The sequence below is a fragment of the Oncorhynchus masou genome, chromosome 2 (genome assembly GCF_036934945.1).
Source record: "Oncorhynchus masou masou isolate Uvic2021 chromosome 2, UVic_Omas_1.1, whole genome shotgun sequence".
Taxonomy (NCBI): domain Eukaryota; kingdom Metazoa; phylum Chordata; class Actinopteri; order Salmoniformes; family Salmonidae; genus Oncorhynchus; species Oncorhynchus masou.
Window position 1 is genome coordinate 793,400 of NC_088213.1, and position 23,393 is coordinate 816,792.

Consider the following 23,393-nt stretch of genomic DNA (forward strand, 5'->3'; position numbering starts at 1 on the left):
TCATTTATAAAACATCCTGTACCCTGGGGCCTCATTTATAAAACATCCTGTACCCTGGGCCTCGTTTATAAAACATCCTGTACCCTGGGGCCTCATTTATAAAACATCCTGTACCCTGGGGCCTCATTTATAAAACATCCTGTACCCTGGGGTATCATTTATAAAACATCCTGTACCCTGGGGCCTCGTTTATAAAACATCCTGTACCCTGGGGCCTCATTTATAAAACATCCTGTACCCTGGGGCCTCATTTATAAAACATCCTGTACCCTGGGCCTCGTTTATAAAACATCCTGTACCCTGGGGCCTCATTTATAAAACATCCTGTACCCTGGGGCCTCATTTATAAAACATCCTGTACCCTGGGGTATCATTTATAAAACATCCTGTACCCTGGGCCTCGTTTATAAAACATCCTGTACCCTGTGGCCTCGTTTATAAAACATCCTGTACCCTGGGGCCTCGTTTATAAAACATCCTGTACCCTGGGCCTCATTTATAAAACATCCTGTACCCTGGGGCCTCGTTTATAAAACATCCTGTACCCTGGGCCTCATTTATAAAACATCCTGTACCCTGGGCCTCGTTTATAAAACATCCTGTACCCTGGGCCTCGTTTATAAAACATCCTGTACCCTGGGGCCTCATTTATAAAACATCCTGTACCCTGGGGTATCATTTATAAAACATCCTGTACCCTGGGCCTCGTTTATAAAACATCCTGTACCCTGGGGTATCATTTATAAAACATCATGTACCCTGGGGTATCATTTATAAAACATCCTGTACCCTGGGCCTCGTTTATAAAACATCCTGTACCCTGGGGTATCATTTATAAAACATCCTGTACCCTGGGCCTCATTTATAAAACATCCTGTACCCTGGGGTATCATTTATAAAACATCCTGTACCCTGGGGTATCATTTATAAAACATCCTGTACCCTGGGCCTCATTTATAAAACATCCTGTACCCTGGGCCTCATTTATAAAACATCCTGTACCCTGTGGCCTCATTTATAAAACATCCTCTACCCTGGGCCTCATTTATAAAACATCCTGTACCCTGGGGCCTCATTTATAAAACATCCTGTACCCTGGGGTATCATTTATAAAACATCCTGTACCCTGGGGTATCATTTATAAAACATCCTGTACCCTGGGCCTCGTTTATAAAACATCCTGTACCCTGGGGCCTCGTTTATAAAACATCCTGTACCCTGGGGTATCATTTATAAAACATCATGTACCCTGGGGCCTCATTTATAAAACATCCTGTACCCTGGGGCCTCATTTATAAAACATCCTGTACCCTGGGGCCTCATTTATAAAACATCCTGTACCCTGGGCCTCATTTATAAAACATCCTGTACCCTGGGCCTCATTTATAAAACATCCTGTACCCTGGGGCCTCGTTTATAAAACATCCTGTACCCTGGGGCCTCATTTATAAAACATCCTGTACCCTGGGCCTCATTTATAAAACATCCTGTACCTTGGGGCCTCGTTTATAAAACATCCTGTACCCTGGGCCTCGTTTATAAAACATCCTGTACCCTGGGGCCTCGTTTATAAAACATCCTGTACCCTGGGCCTCATTTATAAAACATCCTGTACCCTGGGGCCTCATTTATAAAACATCCTGTACCCTGGGGCCTCGTTTATAAAACATCCTGTACCCTGGGGCCTCGTTTATAAAACATCCTGTACCCTGGGGTATCATTTATAAAACATCCTGTACCCTGGGCCTCGTTTATAAAACATCCTGTACCCTGGGGTATCATTTATAAAACATCCTGTACCCTGGGGCCTCGTTTATAAAACATCCTGTACCCTGGGGCCTCATTTATAAAACATCCTGTACCCTGGGGTATCATTTATAAAACATCCTGTACCCTGGGCCTCGTTTATAAAACATCCTGTACCCTGGGGCCTCATTTATAAAACATCCTGTACCCTGTGGCCTCATTTATAAAACATCCTCTACCCTGGGCCTCATTTATAAAACATCCTGTACCCTGGGGCCTCATTTATAAAACATCCTGTACCCTGGGGCCTCGTTTATAAAACATCCTGTACCCTGGGGCCTCATTTATAAAACATCCTGTACCCTGGGGTATCATTTATAAAACATCCTGTACCCTGGGCCTCGTTTATAAAACATCCTGTACCCTGGGGCCTCATTTATAAAACATCCTGTACCCTGTGGCCTCATTTATAAAACATCCTCTACCCTGGGCCTCATTTATAAAACATCCTGTACCCTGGGGCCTCATTTATAAAACATCCTGTACCCTGGGCCTCGTTTATAAAACATCCTGTACCCTGGGGCCTCATTTATAAAACATCCTGTACCCTGGGGCCTCATTTATAAAACATCCTGTACCCTGGGGTATCATTTATAAAACATCCTGTACCCTGGGGCCTCGTTTATAAAACATCCTGTACCCTGGGGCCTCATTTATAAAACATCCTGTACCCTGGGGCCTCATTTATAAAACATCCTGTACCCTGGGCCTCGTTTATAAAACATCCTGTACCCTGGGGCCTCATTTATAAAACATCCTGTACCCTGGGGCCTCATTTATAAAACATCCTGTACCCTGGGGTATCATTTATAAAACATCCTGTACCCTGGGCCTCGTTTATAAAACATCCTGTACCCTGTGGCCTCGTTTATAAAACATCCTGTACCCTGGGGCCTCGTTTATAAAACATCCTGTACCCTGGGCCTCATTTATAAAACATCCTGTACCCTGGGGCCTCGTTTATAAAACATCCTGTACCCTGGGCCTCATTTATAAAACATCCTGTACCCTGGGCCTCGTTTATAAAACATCCTGTACCCTGGGCCTCGTTTATAAAACATCCTGTACCCTGGGGCCTCATTTATAAAACATCCTGTACCCTGGGGTATCATTTATAAAACATCCTGTACCCTGGGCCTCGTTTATAAAACATCCTGTACCCTGGGGTATCATTTATAAAACATCATGTACCCTGGGGTATCATTTATAAAACATCCTGTACCCTGGGCCTCGTTTATAAAACATCCTGTACCCTGGGGTATCATTTATAAAACATCCTGTACCCTGGGCCTCATTTATAAAACATCCTGTACCCTGGGGTATCATTTATAAAACATCCTGTACCCTGGGGTATCATTTATAAAACATCCTGTACCCTGGGCCTCATTTATAAAACATCCTGTACCCTGGGCCTCATTTATAAAACATCCTGTACCCTGTGGCCTCATTTATAAAACATCCTCTACCCTGGGCCTCATTTATAAAACATCCTGTACCCTGGGGCCTCATTTATAAAACATCCTGTACCCTGGGCCTCGTTTATAAAACATCCTGTACCCTGGGGCCTCATTTATAAAACATCCTGTACCCTGGGGCCTCATTTATAAAACATCCTGTACCCTGGGGCCTCGTTTATAAAACATCCTGTACCCTGGGGCCTCATTTATAAAACATCCTGTACACTGGGGTATCATTTATAAAACATCATGTACCCTGGGGTATCATTTATAAAACATCATGTACCCTGGGGTATCATTTATAAAACATCCTGTACCCTGGGCCTCGTTTATAAAACATCCTGTACCCTGGGGCCTCATTTATAAAACATCCTGTACCCTGGGGCCTCATTTATAAAACATCCTGTACCCTGGGCCTCGTTTATAAAACATCCTGTACCCTGGGGCCTCATTTATAAAACATCCTGTACCCTGGGGCCTCATTTATAAAACATCCTGTACCCTGGGGTATCATTTATAAAACATCATGTACCCTGGGCCTCGTTTATAAAACATCCTGTACCCTGGGGCCTCATTTATAAAACATCCTGTACCCTGGGGCCTCATTTATAAAACATCCTGTACCCTGGGGTATCATTTATAAAACATCCTGTACCCTGGGGTATCATTTATAAAACATCCTGTACCCTGGGCCTCGTTTATAAAACATCCTGTACCCTGGGGCCTCATTTATAAAACATCCTGTACCCTGGGGTATCATTTATAAAACATCCTGTACCCTGGGCCTCGTTTATAAAACATCCTGTACCCTGGGGTATCATTTATAAAACATCATGTACCCTGGGGTATCATTTATAAAACATCATGTACCCTGGGGTATCATTTATAAAACATCATGTACCCTGGGGCCTCATTTATAAAACATGTAAATAGATTTATACTTGAACTTAGTCGTAAAATGATTTCCGACAGTGTGCTCATGTTGGATTCATAAAAGATATTGAGCATAAAAACAATTGATGACGCAGGTTCTAAGAAGCCCATTTGTAACGTACGGTCTTGTGATCTATAAATCTCTAATTAACTTCAAATTGAAGGCACCTGAACGTGCCTTACAATCGGCGATTTTCCCTTATAGAATGCTAGAACATATGAGGGTTTAGACAGGAATAGCCATGGACCAAAAGAGAAGAGCTAACTCTGTGGAAGACGAGATCACAGCGATGGGAGAGGAGATTGAAGACAGGCAACACGTATTATTGGGTGGACTAAATAGTGGGTTGACGAAGCCAAACGGGTGTCTTGGGAGTGTGTCACCGCTGCAGTGAACGAGGTGGAGCAGCAAGACAGAACTGTGGCTGATGGGAAAAATAAATGGTCTGACCTTAAGCTGTAGGGGAAATAAATGGTCTGACCTTAAACTGTAGGGGAAATAAATGGTCTGACCTTAAACTGTAGGGGAAATAAATGGTCTGACCTTAAGCTGTAGGGGAAATAAATGGTCTGACCTTAAACTGTAGGGGAAATAAATGGTCTGACCTTAAACTGTAGGGGAAATAAATGGTTTGACCTTAAACTGTAAGGGAAAGAATTGCCATGCACAACCAGCAGGACAATCACTGACCATTTCAACGCCAAGTCTCGACTCTGAGTAGAGATATGACCATTTCAACCTCAAAGTAAGGATTTATAATAACTACGTATACATGGTTTTCTGAGTCAGTCATACCTAAGATCAGAATTGATCCGGTCCGTTTTATAAATGAGGCCCCTGATCTTTACTATCTGTACTGATCTGTAGAGACCGACAGAGGGCAGCACAGAGAAACAATCCAATAATGTCTCCCTCATCCTGAAGCCAGAGTATACTGAAGTGGCCCCTAGAGACGCTGATCTGGGATCAGTTTGGCAATGAGGCCCTTTATCTACTTTCCAAGAGCAGTATCCCTTTAAGGTTAGATTTGGGTAATCTCTCGTGAACAGACTACATAGACACCTGACCAAATTATGCAACATTTTAGTTCTGGGATAACTGAAGTAAGGTTTGGGGGAAGGGAAACTGATCCTAGATCTGTAACTTGGGGAAACTTCATCCCAGAGCAGCTAACGCAGACAAATAAGAACAAGAGCAGATTAATTGACAAAAAATATGTACCAAAACTTTTTCCCCTTCTGGTGACTGGATGAAACCGAACTCACTGACGACAAAGGCGAGTAGGTAGGTTGACATGAGGGGTGTGGGTTGGAAGCTGGTCCGAGTAACATCCTGGCCGTTGACAGTGACATTGACTGAGGCTACAGGTGAAGAGAGAGATACAGGTTAGTGAGCGTAGCAGAGACAACACGTTGGTTTCCCCAGCAACAGTAGTTCAGATCCCTACCGTGACAACACGTTGGTTTCCCCAGCAACAGTAGTTCAGATCCCTACCGTGACAACACGTTGGTTTCCCCAGCAACAGGAGTTCAGATCACTACCGTGACAACATGTTGGTTTCCCCAGCAATAGGAGTTCAGATCCCTACCGTGACAACACGTTGGTTTCCCCAGCAACAGGAGTTCAGATCCCAACCGTGACAACACGTTGGTTTCCCCAGCAACAGTAGTTCAGACACCTACCGTGTCAACACGTTGGTTACCCCAGCAACAGGAGTTCAGATCCCTACCGTGACAACACGTTGGTTTCCCCAGCAACAGGAGTTCAGATCCCTACCGTGACAACACGTTGGTTTCCCCAGCAACAGTAGTTCAGACACCTACCGTGTCAACACGTTGGTTTCCCCAGCAACAGGAGTTCAGATCCCTACCGTGACAAAATGTTAGTTTCCCCAGCAACAGGAGTTCATACACCTACCGTGTCAACACGTTGGTTTCCCCAGCAACAGTAGTTCAGATCCCTACCGTGTCAACACGTTGGTTTCCCCAGCAACAGTAGTTCAGATCCCTACCGTGACAACACGTTGGTTTCCCCAGCAACAGGAGTTCAGATCCCTACCGTGACAACACGTTGGTTTCCCCAGCAACAGGAGTTCAGATCCCTACCGTGACAACACATTGGTTTCCCCAGCAACAGGAGTTCAGATCCCTACCGTGACAACACATTGGTTTCCCCAGCAACAGGAGTTCAGATCCCTACTGTGACAACACATTGGTTTCCCCAGCAACAGGATTTCAGATCCCTACCGTGACAACACATTGGTTTCCCCAGCAACAGGAGTTCAGATCCCTACCGTGACAACACATTGGTTTCCCCAGCAACAGGAGTTCAGATCCCTACTGTGACAACACATTGGTTTCCCCAGCAACAGGAGTTCAGATCCCTACCGTGACAACACGTTGGTTTCCCCAGCAACAGGAGTTCAGATCCCAACCGTGACAACACGTTGGTTTCCCCAGCAACAGGAGTTCAGATCCCTACCGTGACAACACGTTGGTTTCCACGGCAACAAGAGTTCAGATCCCTACCGTGACAACACGTTGGTTTCCCCAGCAATAGGAGTTCAGATCCCTACCGTGACAACATGTTGGTTTCTCCAGCAACATGAGGTCAGATCCCTACTGTGACAACATGTTGGTTTCCCCAGCAATAGGAGTTCAGATCCCTACCGTGACAACATGTTGGTTTCCCCAGCAATAGGAGTTCAGATCCCTACCGTGACAACATGTTGGTTTCCCCAGCAACAGGAGGTCAGATCCCTACCGTGACAACATGTTGGTTTCCCCAGCAACAGGAGTTCAGATCCCTACCGTGACAACACGTTGGTTTCCCCAGCAATAGGAGGTCAGATCCCTACCGTGACAACATGTTAGTTTCCCCAGCAACAGGAGTTCAGATCCCTACCGTGACAACACGTTGGTTTCCCCAGCAACAGGAGGTCAGATCCCTACCGTGACAACACGTTGGTTTCCCCAGCAATAGGAGTTCAGATCCCTACCGTGACAACATGTTGGTTTCCCCAGCAATAGGAGTTCAGATCCCTACCGTGACAACACGTTGGTTTCCCCAGCAACAGGAGGTCAGATCCCTACCGTGACAACACGTTGGTTTCCCCAGCAACAGGAGGTCAGATCCCTACCGTGACAACATGTTGGTTTCCCCAGCAATAGGAGTTCAGATCCCTACCGTGACAACATGTTGGTTTCCCCAGCAACAGGAGGTCAGATCCCTACCATGACAACATGTTGGTTTCCCCAGCAACAGGAGGTCAGATCCCTACCGTGACAACATGTTGGTTTCCCCAGCAACAGGAGTTCAGATCCCTACCGTGACAACATGTTGGTTTCCCCAGCAACATGAGGTCAGATCCCTACCGTGACAACACGTTTGTTTCCCCAGCAACAGGAGGTCAGATCCCTACCGTGACAACACGTTGGTTACCCCAGCAACAGGAGTTCAGATCCCTACCGTGACAACACGTTGGTTTCCCCAGCAACAGGAGTTCAGATCCCTACTGTGACAACACATTGGTTTCCCCAGCAACAGGAGTTCAGATCCCTACCGTGACAACACATTGGTTTCCCCAGCAACAGGAGTTCAGATCCCTTCTGTGACAAAACATTGGTTTCCCCAGCAACAGGAGTTCAGATCCCTACCGTGTCAACACGTTGGTTTCCCCAGCAACAGGAGTTCAGATCCCTACCGTGACAACATGTTGGTTTCCCCAGCAACATGAGGTCAGATCCCTACCGTGACAACACGTTGGTTTCCCCAGCAACAGGAGGTCAGATCCCTACCGTGACAACACGTTGGTTACCCCAGCAACAGGAGTTCAGATCCCTACCGTGACAACACGTTGGTTTCCCCAGCAACAGGAGTTCAGATCCCTACTGTGACAACACATTGGTTTCCCCAGCAACAGGAGATCAGATCCCTACTGTGACAACACATTGGTTTCCCCAGCAACAGGAGTTCAGATCCCTTCTGTGACAAAACATTGGTTTCCCCAGCAACAGGAGTTCAGATCCCTACTGTGACAACACATTGGTTTCCCCAGCAACAGGAGTTCAGATCCCTACCGTGTCAACACGTTGGTTTCCCCAGCAACAGGAGTTCAGATCCCTACTGTGACAACACATTGGTTTCCCCAGCAACAGGAGTTCAGATCCCTACCGTGACAACACATTGGTTTCCCCAGCAACAGGAGTTCAGATCCCTACTGTGACAACACATTGGTTTCCCCAGCAACAGGAGTTCAGATCCCTACCGTGACAACATGTTGGTTTCCCCAGCAACAGGAGGTCAGCTCCCTACCGTGACAACATGTTGGTTTCCCCAGCAACAGGAGTTCAGATCCCTACCGTGACAACACATTGGTTTCCCCAGCAACAGGAGTTCAGATCCCTACTGTGATAACACATTGGTTTCCCCAGCAACAGGAGTTCAGATCCCTACTGTGATAACACATTGGTTTCCCCAGCAACAGGAGTTCAGATCCCTACTGTGACAACACATTGGTTTCCCCAGCAACAGGAGTTCAGATCCCTACTGTGACAACACATTGGTTTCCCCAGCAACAGGAGTTCAGATCCCTACTGTGACAACACATTGGTTTCCCCAGCAACAGGAGTTCAGATCCCTACCGTGACAACATGTTGGTTTCCCCAGCAACAGGAGGTCAGCTCCCTACCGTGACAACATGTTGGTTTCCCCAGCAACAGGAGTTCAGATCCCTACCGTGACAACACATTGGTTTCCCCAGCAACAGGAGTTCAGATCCCTACCGTGACAACACGTTGGTTTCCCCAGCAACAGGAGTTCAGATCCCAACTGTGACAACACGTTGGTTTCCCCAGCAACAGGAGTTCAGATCCCTACCGTGACAACACGTTGGTTTCCACGGCAACAAGAGTTCAGATCCCTACCGTGACAACACGTTGGTTTCCCCAGCAATAGGAGTTCAGATCCCTACCGTGACAACATGTTGGTTTCTCCAGCAACATGAGGTCAGATCCCTACTGTGACAACATGTTGGTTTCCCCAGCAACAGGAGTTCAGATCCCTACCGTGACAACATGTTGGTTTCCCCAGCAACATGAGGTCAGATCCCTACTGTGACAACATGTTGGTTTCCCCAGCAACAGGAGTTCAGATCCCTACCGTGACAACACGTTGGTTTCCCCAGCAACAGGAGGTCAGATCCCTACCGTGACAACACGTTGGTTTCCACGGCAACAGGAGGTCAGATCCCTACCGTGACAACATGTTGGTTTCTCCAGCAACATGAGGTCAGATCCCTACTGTGACAACACGTTGGTTTCCCCAGCAACAGGAGGTCAGATCCCTACCGTGACAACACGTTGGTTACCCCAGCAACAGGAGTTCAGATCCCTACCGTGACAACACGTTGGTTTCCCCAGCAACAGGAGTTCAGATCCCTACCGTGACAACATGTTGGTTTCCCCAGCAACAGGAGGTCAGCTCCCTACCGTGACAACATGTTGGTTTCCCCAGCAACAGGAGTTCAGATCCCTACCGTGACAACACATTGGTTTCCCCAGCAACAGGAGTTCAGATCCCTACTGTGATAACACATTGGTTTCCCCAGCAACAGGAGTTCAGATCCCTACTGTGACAACACATTGGTTTCCCCAGCAACAGGAGTTCAGATCCCTACTGTGACAACACATTGGTTTCCCCAGCAACAGGAGTTCAGATCCCTACTGTGACAACACATTGGTTTCCCCAGCAACAGGAGTTCAGATCCCTACCGTGACAACATGTTGGTTTCCCCAGCAACAGGAGGTCAGATCCCTACCGTGACAACATGTTGGTTTCTCCAGCAACATGAGGTCAGATCCCTACCGTGACAACATGTTGGTTTCCCCAGCAACAGGAGTTCAGATCCCTACCGTGACAACACGTTGGTTTCCCCAGCAACAGGAGTTCAGATCCCAACCGTGACAACACGTTGGTTTCCCCAGCAACAGGAGTTCAGATCCCTACCGTGACAACACGTTGGTTTCCACGGCAACAAGAGTTCAGATCCCTACCGTGACAACATGTTGGTTTCCCCAGCAATAGGAGTTCAGATCCCTACCGTGACAACATGTTGGTTTCTCCAGCAACATGAGGTCAGATCCCTACTGTGACAACATGTTGGTTTCCCCAGCAACAGGAGTTCAGATCCCTACCGTGACAACATGTTGGTTTCCCCAGCAACATGAGGTCAGATCCCTACTGTGACAACATGTTGGTTTCCCCAGCAACAGGAGTTCAGATCCCTACCGTGACAACACGTTGGTTTCCCCAGCAACAGGAGGTCAGATCCCTACCGTGACAACACGTTGGTTTCCACGGCAACAGGAGGTCAGATCCCTACCGTGACAACATGTTGGTTTCTCCAGCAACATGAGGTCAGATCCCTACTGTGACAACATGTTGGTTTCCCCAGCAACAGGAGGTCAGATCCCTACCGTGACAACACGTTGGTTTCCCCAGCAATAGGAGGTCAGATCCCTACCGTGACAACATGTTGGTTTCCCCAGCAACAGGAGGTCAGATCCCTACCGTGACAACACATTGGTTTCCCCAGCAACAGGAGTTCAGATCCCTACCGTGACAACATGTTGGTTTCCCCAGCAACAGGAGTTCAGATCCCTACCGTGACAACACGTTGGTTTCCCCAGCAACAGGAGTTCAGATCCCTACCGTGACAACATGTTGGTTTCCCCAGCAACAGGAGGTCAGATCCCTACCGTGACAACATGTTGGTTTCCCCAGCAATAGGAGTTCAGATCCCTACCGTGACAACACGTTGGTTTCCCCAGCAATAGGAGTTCAGATCCCTACCGTGACAACATGTTGGTTTCCCCAGCAATAGGAGTTCAGATCCCTACCGTGACAACACGTTGGTTTCCCCAGCAACAGGAGGTCAGATCCCTACCGTGACAACACGTTGGTTTCCCCAGCAATAGGAGTTCAGATCCCTACCGTGACAACATGTTGGTCCCCCAGCAACAGGAGGTCAGATCCCTACCGTGACAACACGTTGGTTTCCCCAGCAACAGGAGTTCAGATCCCTACCGTGACAACATGTTGGTTTCCCCAGCAATAGGAGTTCAGATCCCTACCGTGACAACATGTTGGTTTCCCCAGCAACAGGAGGTCAGATCCCTACCGTGACAACACGTTGGTTTCCCCAGCAACAGGAGTTCAGATCCCTACCGTGACAACACGTTGGTTTCCCCAGCAACAGGAGGTCAGATCCCTACCGTGACAACACGTTGGTTTCCCCAGCAACAGGAGGTCAGATCCCTACCGTGACAACACGTTGGTTTCCCCAGCAACAGGAGTTCAGATCCCTACCGTGACAACATGTTGGTTTCCCCAGCAACAGGAGGTCAGATCCCTACCGTGACAACATGTTGGTTTCCCCAGCAACAGGAGGTCAGATCCCTACCGTGACAACACGTTGGTTTCCCCAGCAATAGGAGTTCAGATCCCTACTGTGACAACATGTTGGTTTCCCCAGCAATAGGAGTTCAGATCCCTACCGTGACAACATGTTGGTTTCCCCAGCAACAGGAGGTCAGATCCCTACTGTGACAACACATTGGTTTCCCCAGCAACAGGAGTTCAGATCCCTACCGTGACAACACGTTGGTTTCCCCAGCAACAGGAGTTCAGATCCCAACCGTGACAACACGTTGGTTTCCCCAGCAACAGGAGTTCAGATCCCTACCGTGACAACACGTTGGTTTCCACGGCAACAAGAGTTCAGATCCCTACCGTGACAACACGTTGGTTTCCCCAGCAATAGGAGTTCAGATCCCTACCGTGACAACATGTTGGTTTCTCCAGCAACATGAGGTCAGATCCCTACTGTGACAACATGTTGGTTTCCCCAGCAACAGGAGTTCAGATCCCTACCGTGACAACATGTTGGTTTCCCCAGCAACATGAGGTCAGATCCCTACTGTGACAACATGTTGGTTTCCCCAGCAACAGGAGTTCAGATCCCTACCGTGACAACACGTTGGTTTCCCCAGCAACATGAGGTCAGATCCCTACTGTGACAACACGTTGGTTTCCCCAGCAACAGGAGGTCAGATCCCTACCGTGACAACACGTTGGTTACCCCAGCAACAGGAGTTCAGATCCCTACCGTGACAACACGTTGGTTTCCCCAGCAACAGGAGTTCAGATCCCTACTGTGACAACACATTGGTTTCCCCAGCAACAGGAGTTCAGATCCCTACCGTGACAACACGTTGGTTTCCCCAGCAACAGGAGTTCAGATCCCTACTGTGATAACACATTGGTTTCCCCAGCAACAGGAGTTCAGATCCCTACTGTGACAACACATTGGTTTCCCCAGCAACAGGAGTTCAGATCCCTACTGTGACAACACATTGGTTTCCCCAGCAACAGGAGTTCAGATCCCTACTGTGACAACACATTGGTTTCCCCAGCAACAGGAGTTCAGATCCCTACCGTGACAACATGTTGGTTTCCCCAGTAACAGGAGGTCAGATCCCTACCGTGACAACATGTTGGTTTCCCCAGCAACAGGAGTTCAGATCCCTACCGTGACAACATGTTGTTTTCCCCAGCAACAGGAGTTCAGATCCCTACCGTGACAACATGTTGGTTTCCCCAGCAACAGGAGTTCAGATCCCTACCGTGACAACATGTTGGTTTCTCCAGCAACATGAGGTCAGATCCCTACCGTGACAACATGTTGGTTTCCCCAGCAACAGGAGTTCAGATCCCTACCGTGACAACACGTTGGTTTCCCCAGCAACAGGAGTTCAGATCCCAACCGTGACAACACGTTGGTTTCCCCAGCAACAGGAGTTCAGATCCCTACCGTGACAACACGTTGGTTTCCACGGCAACAAGAGTTCAGATCCCTACCGTGACAACATGTTGGTTTCCCCAGCAATAGGAGTTCAGATCCCTACCGTGACAACATGTTGGTTTCTCCAGCAACATGAGGTCAGATCCCTACTGTGACAACATGTTGGTTTCCCCAGCAACAGGAGTTCAGATCCCTACCGTGACAACATGTTGGTTTCCCCAGCAACATGAGGTCAGATCCCTACTGTGACAACATGTTGGTTTCCCCAGCAACAGGAGTTCAGATCCCTACCGTGACAACACGTTGGTTTCCCCAGCAACAGGAGGTCAGATCCCTACCGTGACAACACGTTGGTTTCCACGGCAACAGGAGGTCAGATCCCTACCGTGACAACATGTTGGTTTCTCCAGCAACATGAGGTCAGATCCCTACTGTGACAACATGTTGGTTTCCCCAGCAACAGGAGGTCAGATCCCTACCGTGACAACACGTTGGTTTCCCCAGCAATAGGAGGTCAGATCCCTACCGTGACAACATGTTGGTTTCCCCAGCAACAGGAGGTCAGATCCCTACCGTGACAACACATTGGTTTCCCCAGCAACAGGAGTTCAGATCCCTACCGTGACTACATGTTGGTTTCCCCAGCAACAGGAGTTCAGATCCCTACCGTGACAACACGTTGGTTTCCCCAGCAACAGGAGTTCAGATCCCTACCGTGACAACATGTTGGTTTCCCCAGCAACAGGAGGTCAGATCCCTACCGTGACAACATGTTGGTTTCCCCAGCAACAGGAGGTCAGATCCCTACCGTGACAACACGTTGGTTTCCCCAGCAACAGGAGTTCAGATCCCTACTGTGACAACATGTTGGTTTCCCCAGCAACAGGAGTTCAGATCCCTACCGTGACAACATGTTGGTTTCCCCAGCAACAGGAGTTCAGATCCCTACCGTGACAACACGTTGGTTTTCCCCAGCAACAGGAGTTCAGATCCCTACCGTGACAACATGTTGGTTTCCCCAGCAACAGGAGTTCAGATCCCTACCGTGACAACATGTTGGTTTCCCCAGCAACAGGAGTTCAGATCCCTACCGTGACAACACGTTGGTTTTCCCCAGCAACAGGAGTTCAGATCCCTACCGTGACAACATGTTGGTTTCCCCAGCAACAGGAGTTCAGATCCCTACCGTGACAACACGTTGGTTTTCCCCAGCAACAGGAGTTCAGATCCCTACCGTGACAACATGTTGGTTTCCCCAGCAACAGGAGTTCAGATCCCTACCGTGACAACACGTTGGTTTCCCCAGCAATAGGAGTTCAGATCCCTACCGTGACAACATGTTGGTTTCCCCAGCAACAGGAGGTCAGATCCCTACCGTGACAACACGTTGGTTTCCCCAGCAACAGGAGTTCAGATCCCTACCGTGACAACACGTTGGTTTCCCCAGCAACAGGAGGTCAGATCCCTACCGTGACAACACGTTGGTTTCCCAGCAACAGGAGGTCAGATCCCTACCGTGACAACACGTTGGTTTCCCCAGCAACAGGAGTTCAGATCCCTACCGTGACAACATGTTGGTTTCCCCAGCAACAGGAGGTCAGATCCCTACAACATCAACACTCTGAGGTTCTACAATAGACCTATATAAGGTTACAGAAGTTTGTATATAATCAATCGAGTACAACAATGGATACGCCTACAAAGGATATTTGTATGATTTATATCATATCAGAGTGTAGCAGCTTACTCTGAAAATGTTCCCCCCCCCAAAATATTTAATGCTGGTTTTTTCTTCACAGTTCTTGAGAGTTTGGCAGAACTTGTTCTCTCAGTCTGCGCGAGAGGTCAATTTAAGCAGATTGTAGCATTAAACTCTTTAACTATAATTTAGGAAACAGATCACATATCCCATCCCCTTTGGACTTAGAAGCAGCCGTCAACACACATACATAGATGCATGCCATTGGCCAGAGATCAGGGTACCATGTTTACCTAGATGCATGCCATTGGCCAGAGATCAGGGTACCATGTTTACCTAGATGCATGCCATTGGCCAGGATCAGGATTCCATGCTTACCTAGATTCATGCCATTGGACAGAGATCAGGGTTCCATGCTTACCTAGATTCATGCCATTGGCCAGAGCCAGGGTTCCATGCTTACCTAGATTCATGCCATTGGCCAGGGTCCATGCTTACCTAGATTCATGTCATTGGCCAGAGATCAGGGTTCCATGCTTACCTAGATTCATGCCATTGGACAGAAATCAGGGTTCCATGCTTAACTAGATTCATGCCATTGGCCAGAGATCAGGTTTCCATGCTTACCTAGATTCATGCCATTGGACCGAGATCAGGGTTCCATGCTTACCTAGATTCATGCCCTTGGCCAGCGTTCCATGCTTACCTAGATTCATGCCATTGGCCAGAACCAGGGTTCCATGTTTACCTAGATTCATGCCATTGAACAGAGCCAGGGTTCCATGCTTACCTAGATTCATGCCATTGGCCAGAGTTCCATGCTTACCTACTGTGGCAAAGAAGGGGGTCGAGTGGTAAATGGCAGATATGTGAGAGCAGAACTAATAAACGGGCTCTGCCCGATCACTAAAATGGCCACCCCTGTCAGAACTACATATCACAAAATGGCCGACCACCAGAACTACAAGTCCCAGAAGCAAGGGGAACCCTCAGAAGGTGGAGCCAACCCACAGATAAAGGGTCAAGAAAAACCAGGAAGAGGGGAAGAGAGTGCTGGAAGGATCTATGAACAATAGAGAAAGAGACAATAGAGATTGGTTGGATTTACCGTGTATGAGCTGGACTGTTTTGGACTTAACTGTTGGCGTTTGGACCTGGACATACCGAGAACCCGATTCGTGTACCGAACCCTGCTATCCTTGACCTCGCCTACGGCCTGGGTGGACCAGGACGAAGAAACAAACACACAGGTACTGTGTTGTTTAAAAAAACTCTCATTCTTGGGTGATTTGGTGACAGTTTACCACTTAGTTTGTGACAAACGCTCCTAACCTTGAAGAGGTTTGCCACACTACATTCATGCCATTGGCCAGAGTTCCATGCTTACCTAGATTCATGCCATTGGCCAGAACCAGGGTTCCATGTTTACCTAGATTCATGCCATTGGACAGAGCCAGGGTTCCATGCTTACCTAGATTCATGCCATTGGACAGAGATCAGGGTCCCATGTTTACCTAGATGCATGCCATTGGCCAGAGATCAGGGTCCCATGCTTACCTAGATGCATGCCATTGGCCAGAGATCAGGGTCCCATGCTTACCTAGATTCATGCCATTGGCCAGAGATCAGGGTTCCATGCTTACCTAGATTCATGCCATTGGACTGAAATCAGAGTTCCATGCTTACCTAGATTCATGCCTTTGGCCAGGGTTCCATGCTTACCTAGATTCATGCCATTGGCCAGAGATCAGGGTTCCATGCTTACCTAGATTCATGCCATTGGACTGAGATCAGGGTTCCATGCTTACCTAGATTCATGCCATTGGCCAGAACCAGGGTTCCATGTTTACCTAGATTCATGCCATTGGACAGAGCCAGGGTTCCATGCTTACCTAGATTCATGCCATTGGACAGAGATCAGGGTCCCATGTTTACCTAGATGCATGCCATTGGCCAGAGATCAGGGTCCCATGCTTACCTAGATGCATGCCATTGGCCAGAGATCAGGGTCCCATGCTTACCTAGATTCATGCCATTGGCCAGAGATCAGGGTTCCATGCTTACCTAGATTCATGCCATTGGACTGAAATCAGAGTTCCATGCTTACCTAGATTCATGCCTTTGGCCAGGGTTCCATGCTTACCTAGATTCATGCCATTGGCCAGAGATCAGGGTTCCATGCTTACCTAGATTCATGCCATTGGACTGAGATCAGGGTTCCATGCTTACCTAGATTCATGCCATTGGCCAGAGTTCCATGCTTACCTGGATTCATGCCATTGGCCAGAGCCAGAGTTCCATGCTTACCTGGATGCATGCCATTGGCCAGAGCCAGAGTTCCATGCTTACCTAGATTCATGCCATTGGCCAGGGTTCCATGCTTACCTAGATTCATGCCATTGGCCAGGGTTCCATGCTTACCTAGATTCATGCCATTGGCCAGAGCCAGAGTTCCATGCTTACCTAGATTCATGCCATTGGCCAGAGATCAGGGTCCCATGCTTTCCTAGATTCATGCCCTTGGCCAGAGTTCCATGCTTACCTAGATTCATGCCATTGGCCAGAGCCACTGTTCCATGTGCGTGGAGGAGGGTCATGTGGAACACGGCCTTCATGGCAGGTTCATCAAAGCAGGGGAAGGCTTTCCTGGCGTCCACAGGCTGCATCTGAGTGGTTGCTACAACTCTACCAACACACACAGCAACTGGCATTACTATAGTACTGAAGACTAGACTGTTACAGTTTAAACATGGTGACTGTAGGTGACACACAATCATACTGCATATTGTAGCTATTATCTATTATCTATTATTGAAATATTTTGTGCTTGTTATTACTGCTGTACCACAAGACTTTTACAGTTAAACATAGTGACTCTGAGAGCAGGGTCAATACATTCATATTGTAGCTGCTGTTGGATAAGACTCTTATCAAATCAACTTTTATTGGTCACAAGGTTCAACAGATGTTATTGCGAGTGTAGCGAAATGCTTGTGCAATTTTATCAGCAATTGAAGCGGTTTGAAGTTCACATTGAAAGGTACAGATACTGTGTGTCTTAGTTCAAGGACGATACGTCTAAAGCTCTGATGGTAAACTGGTCAGAATGTTTAGAATACATTGTACATGGAGCATATTGAACTGCTCCCATTGTATACAACAGGAGGCTGCTGAGAGGGGACGGCTCAACATAGTGTCCGGAACGGAGCAAATGGAATGGCATCAAACACCTGCTTGATGTATTTGTTACCGTTCCACCTATTCCGCTCCAGTCATTAGAACGAGCCTGTTCTCTCCAATGAAGGTGCCACCAATGAATCAACACTCTGTATTACAGGGTTCAATTAATCCTTGGATCAACGTCAACAAATTACTTCAAGTGATTAAAGGTCAATGACTCAAGTCCCTGTAAAGGCCAAAGTTCAGTTGAGTATGAAATATTACTTCATGTAAATGCACCTATTTCTTCCATCTTGTTCAGAGTTGATGGGTAACCTTGGTTTTTACCTGTCCATTGTGGTACAAGCAGTTCAATCAATTCCTCGACAAATTACACCGGTTCAATAACATTAAATAATACACTGGTTCAATAACATTAAATAATACACTGGTTCAATAACATTAAATAATACACCGGTTCAATAACATTAAATAATACACCGGTTCAATTACATTAAATATTACACTGGTTCAATAACATTAAATAATACACTGGTTCAATAACATTAAATAATACACTGGTTCAATAACATTAAATAATACACCGGTTCAATAACATTAAATAATACACCGGTTCAATTACATTAAATAATACACCGGTTCAATAACATTTAAATAATACACCGGTTCAATAACATTTAAATAATACACCGGTTCAATAACATTAAATAATACACTGGTTCAATAACATTAAATAATACACTGGTTCAATTACATTAAATAATACACTGGTTCAATTACATTAAATAATACACTGGTTCAATTACATTAAATAATACACCGGTTCAATAACATTAAATAATACACCGGTTCAATTACATTAAATAATACACCGGTTCAATAACATTAAATAATACACTGGTTCAATAACATTAAATAATACACTGGTTCAATAACATTAAATAATACACCGGTTCAATAACATTAAATAATACACCGGTTCAATAACATTAAATAATACACTGGTTCAATAATATTAAATAATACACTGGTTCAATAACATTAAATAATACACCGGTTCAATAACATTAAATAATACACTGGTTCAATAACATTAAATAATACACTGTTCAATGCTTCTACACCTGCATTGCTTGATGTTTGTGGTTTTAGGCTGGGTTTCTGTACAGATATCAGCTGATGTAAGAAGGGCTATATAAATACATTTGATTTGATTGATTTGATTCAATAACATTAAATAATACACTGGTTCGATAATATTAAATAATACACTGGTTCAATAACATTAAATACAATTGCAGTGTCCAATGCACTGTAGCTATTACAGTGAAAGAATACCATGATATTGTTTGAGAAGAGTGCACAGTTTTGAACATGAAAAGTTATTAATAAACAAATTAGGCACATTTGATACAAATGGATCAGTATAAAATTTGCACATACACTGCTGCCACCTAGTGGCCAAAATGTAAATTGCACCTGGGATGGAATACTACATTATGGCCTTTGTTTTGCATTTCAAAGATGATGGTACGAAAAAAAATGTTTTTTTTCTTTGTATTATCTTTTACCAGATCTATTGTGTTATTCTCCTATATTCCTTTCACACAGGGGTGGCAGGGTAGCCTAGTGGTTAGAGCGTTGGACTAGTAGCCGGAAGGTTGCAAGTTCAAACCCCTGAGCTGACAAGGTACAAATCTGTCGTTCTGCCCCTGAACAGGCAGTTAACCCACTGTTCCTAGGCTGTCATTGAAAATAAGAATTGGTTCTTAACTGGTTAAATAAAGGTAAAAAAAAAAAATTCCACAAACGTCAAAGTGTTTCCTTTCAAATGGTACCAATAAAATGCTTCAGGGCCTGAGCTACATGCAGTTAGATTTGGGTATGTAATTTTAAGCAAAAATTGCAAGAAAAGGGCGGATCCTTTTAAGGGCCTTTCTCAGGGACACATCGGCAGATGTATCACCTAATCGGCTCGGGGATTCAAACCATTGTGGCCAAATGGAGACATCTTTATTAACAAAGGAAGCATTAACCAGGTTTCTAAGTATCATTACAGATTCAGTGCAGGCAGTGTACAAGAAGCGTTTCACTTGAATGACATTCACTCTGACGGGTGACAAGGTGCATGATGGGTTGAAAGAAATGTAGAACTTTCAATCAGTTCTAAAAAGCACAACGTCACTACTTCACCGGTCTTCTAGCCATTGCCGATCCATTTTTCATGTTCCATTTGTTTTGTCTTGTTTTCACACTCACCTGGTTTCAATTCCCTAATTGCATGTTGTATATTTTCCTTCTGTTTCACCCATGTCCGTGTCGGGAATTGATTATTTTGTAAGTACTCGTGTTATGTGTTACTGGTGCGCTACGGGTGTTGTACCCATGTGTTATGTGTTACTGGGGATCTACGGGTGTTGTACCCATGTGCTATGTGTTACTGGTGATCTATGGGTTTTGTACCCATGTGCCATGTGTTACTGGTGATCTATGGGTTTTGTACCCATGTGCCATGTGTTACTGGGGATCTACGGGTGTTGTACCCATGTGCTATGTGTTTCTGGTGCGCTACGGGTGTTGTACCCATGTGCTACGTGTTACTGGTGATCTATGGGTTTTGTACCCATGTGCCATGTGTTACTGGTGATCTACGGGTTTTGTACCCATGTGCTATGTGTTACTGGTGCGCTATGGGTGTTGTACCCATGTGCTATGTGTTACTGGGGATCTACGCGTGTTGTACCCATGTACTATGTGTTACTGGTGCGCTACAGGTGTTGTACCCATGTGTTATGTGTTACTGGTGCGCTACGGGTGTTGTACCCATGTGTTATGTGTTACTGGTGATCTACGGGTGTTGTACCCATGTGCTATGTGTTACTTGTGCGCTACCGGTTTTGTACCCATGTGTTTGATGTTTTGTATGCCGTTAGTTTTATATAGTAAACTGCTCCAGGTTTCTACAAGTTCAGCTCTCCTGCGTTTGACTTCCCTGCCACCACTTACGCACCCCTTACACACAATGATCTCCCAAATTCATTGTTTGACTTCAGACAAATTGAATTGGTTGTTCAAACAACCCAAAGCTTTCCCAATCAATAACAGCAGTTCAGATGAACAACAGAAACAATAAGTTTTCACAGTCTATTTTATGTAGGGTATTTCATTACAGATTATGGCTGTGTAGGAGATCATGTCAATTGATCAGATTAACTGGAATGCCATTCATTATGATGGGTGTGCAAAAATAACAACCTGAAAGCCACGGCCCCAATCAGCCTCTAACTCTTCTCATAAGCTGCCGCCACAGCACGACCCTGACACTGTTCAATGTGGATACGCATGAGGTGATTAACGCCGTTTAGAAGCTTCATTCAGTTAAACAGATGACATTGATATGTCAAAGATGTTATTTGATTTCAGTCAAATTTAATAGGTTTATTTATTTTACCTTTATTTAACTTAAGTCAGATTTTTACCTCGTCAGCTGGAGATTTGACCTTGCAACCTTTCGGTTACTAGTCCAACGCTCTAACCACTAGGCTACCTGCTGCCGTTTAATGAACCAAAACGTAATTTTCAATCATTCCAATCAGTTAAAGCATTTCAGATGAACAACAGTGTTGTCCCACTTTTTACAGTGTTAGGCAACATCTGAAACCGTTTTTAAACGTGGGTTGGAAAAGATTATTAATTTTTTGCTTACTTTTTCACCGGGGGACTGGTCCCCTCTGTATATTCACTCCTGTAGAAGCCTCCCAGGTCATCAGCCAGTTCTCCTATAAACTCTGTGTACAGCTCATACTGTCTCCCTGCCATCAGATTACTATTCAGCTGGATCACTAAGAACTGAGTAGGAACCTCCAGCCAGCTTTTCTTTATGGTGGGAGCAGAAGCTCCATCCCGGCTACTCAGGCTGAGCAGAGTCAGGTTCAGCTTGTTAGCGTGGATGAGGATCAGATCTGTGTCCTTCTCACACTGGAACACCACAGCTGACTGTCCTGTGAAGATGAAGAGGCCAGTAGAGGCGTTGACAACCAGTCGAGGCCAGAGGGTGATGTTGTAGGAGACAGGAGACAGGGAGTCAGGCAGTCTGTAGTGTTCCCAGGGAGTGGAGGGAGTAGTGGGGGGATTCACTGCCTCATGGATCTTGGCCTTCTCCTGGCTATAGACCACTGACAGGGCGATGATGGTGGCCACCACTCCAGTCCCCACGATCACACCAACTATCCCCAAAGTCTTGCTGATGAAGAACCCTTTCCCCATGTCTGTAACAGACTGATATCTGTCTATCTGAGGGTAGCGTAATGACTGACTGACAGAAAGGCAGAAAGAGAGAGGGGGACCTAGATGGACCCAGAGGGGAATGTGTTTCTTATTTATGCCCTCTGAGGAACTCCCACAATACACCAGGTTAATAGTTGATCCCCCAGCCCGGGACAACCTGAGAGTTCCAATCAGCTGGGTTAATTAATAGTTGATCCCCCAGCCCAGGACAACCTGAGGGTTCTAATCAATAGTTATAAAGATGTGTGGATATCAGATTGCTGACAAGCTGTTGTACTTTATCTTTCCTTCCTGTTTCTGGATGGAAGATCTTTCCCTTTATAAAGTGTTGAAATCTTTCCCTGTATAAAGTGGAAGGCGAACCACCTCTCCCTCCCTGGTGTTTCCTATGGGGCCGCAAGGGGAACCACCCCTCCCTCCCTGGTGTTTCCTACAGGGCTGAAAGGGGAACCACCCCTCCCTCCCTGGTGTTTCCTACAGGGCAGCATGGGGAACCACCTCTCCCTCCCTGGTGTTTCCTACGGGGCTGAAAGGGGAACCACCCCTCCCTCCCTGGTGTTTCCTATGGGGCAGCAAGGGGAACCACCCCTCCCTCCCTGGTGTTTCCTACGGGGCTGAAAGGGGAACCACCCCTCCCTCCCTGGTGTTTCCTACGGGGCTGAAAGGGGAACCACCCCTCCCTCCCTGGTGTTTCCTACGGGGCTGAAAGGGGAACCACCCCTCCCTCCCTGGTGTTTCCTACGGGGCTGAAAGGGGAACCACCCCTCCCTCCCTGGTGTTTCCTACGGGGCTGAAAGGGGAACCACCCCTCCCTCCCTGGTGTTTCCTACGGGGCTGAAAGGGGAACCACCCCTCCCTCCCTGGTGTTTCCTACGGGGCTGAAAGGGGAACCACCCCTCCCTCCCTGGTGTTTCCTACGGGGCTGAAAGGGGAACCACCCCTCCCTCCCTGGTGTTTCCTACGGGGCTGAAAGGGGAACCACCCCTCCCTCCCTGGTGTTTCCTACGGGGCTGAAAGGGGAACCACCCCTCCCTCCCTGGTGTTTCCTACGGGGCTGAAAGGGGAAACACCCCTCCCTCCCTGGTGTTTCCTACGGGGCTGAAAGGGGAACCACCCCTCCCTCCCTGGTGTTTCCTACGGGGCTGAAAGGGGAACCACCTCTCCCTC

The 23,393-nt window shown here is 46.8% G+C and overlaps 1 protein-coding gene across 1 annotated transcript in view; it reads right to left on the reverse strand.

The window, feature by feature from the left end:
- Positions 1-22,298, reverse strand: part of LOC135554277 (aminopeptidase N-like) — an 88,415-nt gene extending 66,117 nt beyond the window's left edge. The window contains exons 1-3 of the mRNA XM_064986480.1: positions 21,646-22,298; positions 17,302-17,444; positions 5,419-5,558 (exon numbers count right to left, since the gene is read on the reverse strand). Coding sequence (XP_064842552.1) covers positions 5,419-5,558; positions 17,302-17,444; positions 21,646-22,205 — 843 coding nt within the window. The 5' untranslated portion in view covers positions 22,206-22,298. The remainder of the gene's footprint in view (positions 1-5,418; positions 5,559-17,301; positions 17,445-21,645) is intronic.
- Between the last annotated feature and the right edge of the window lie 1,095 nt (positions 22,299-23,393).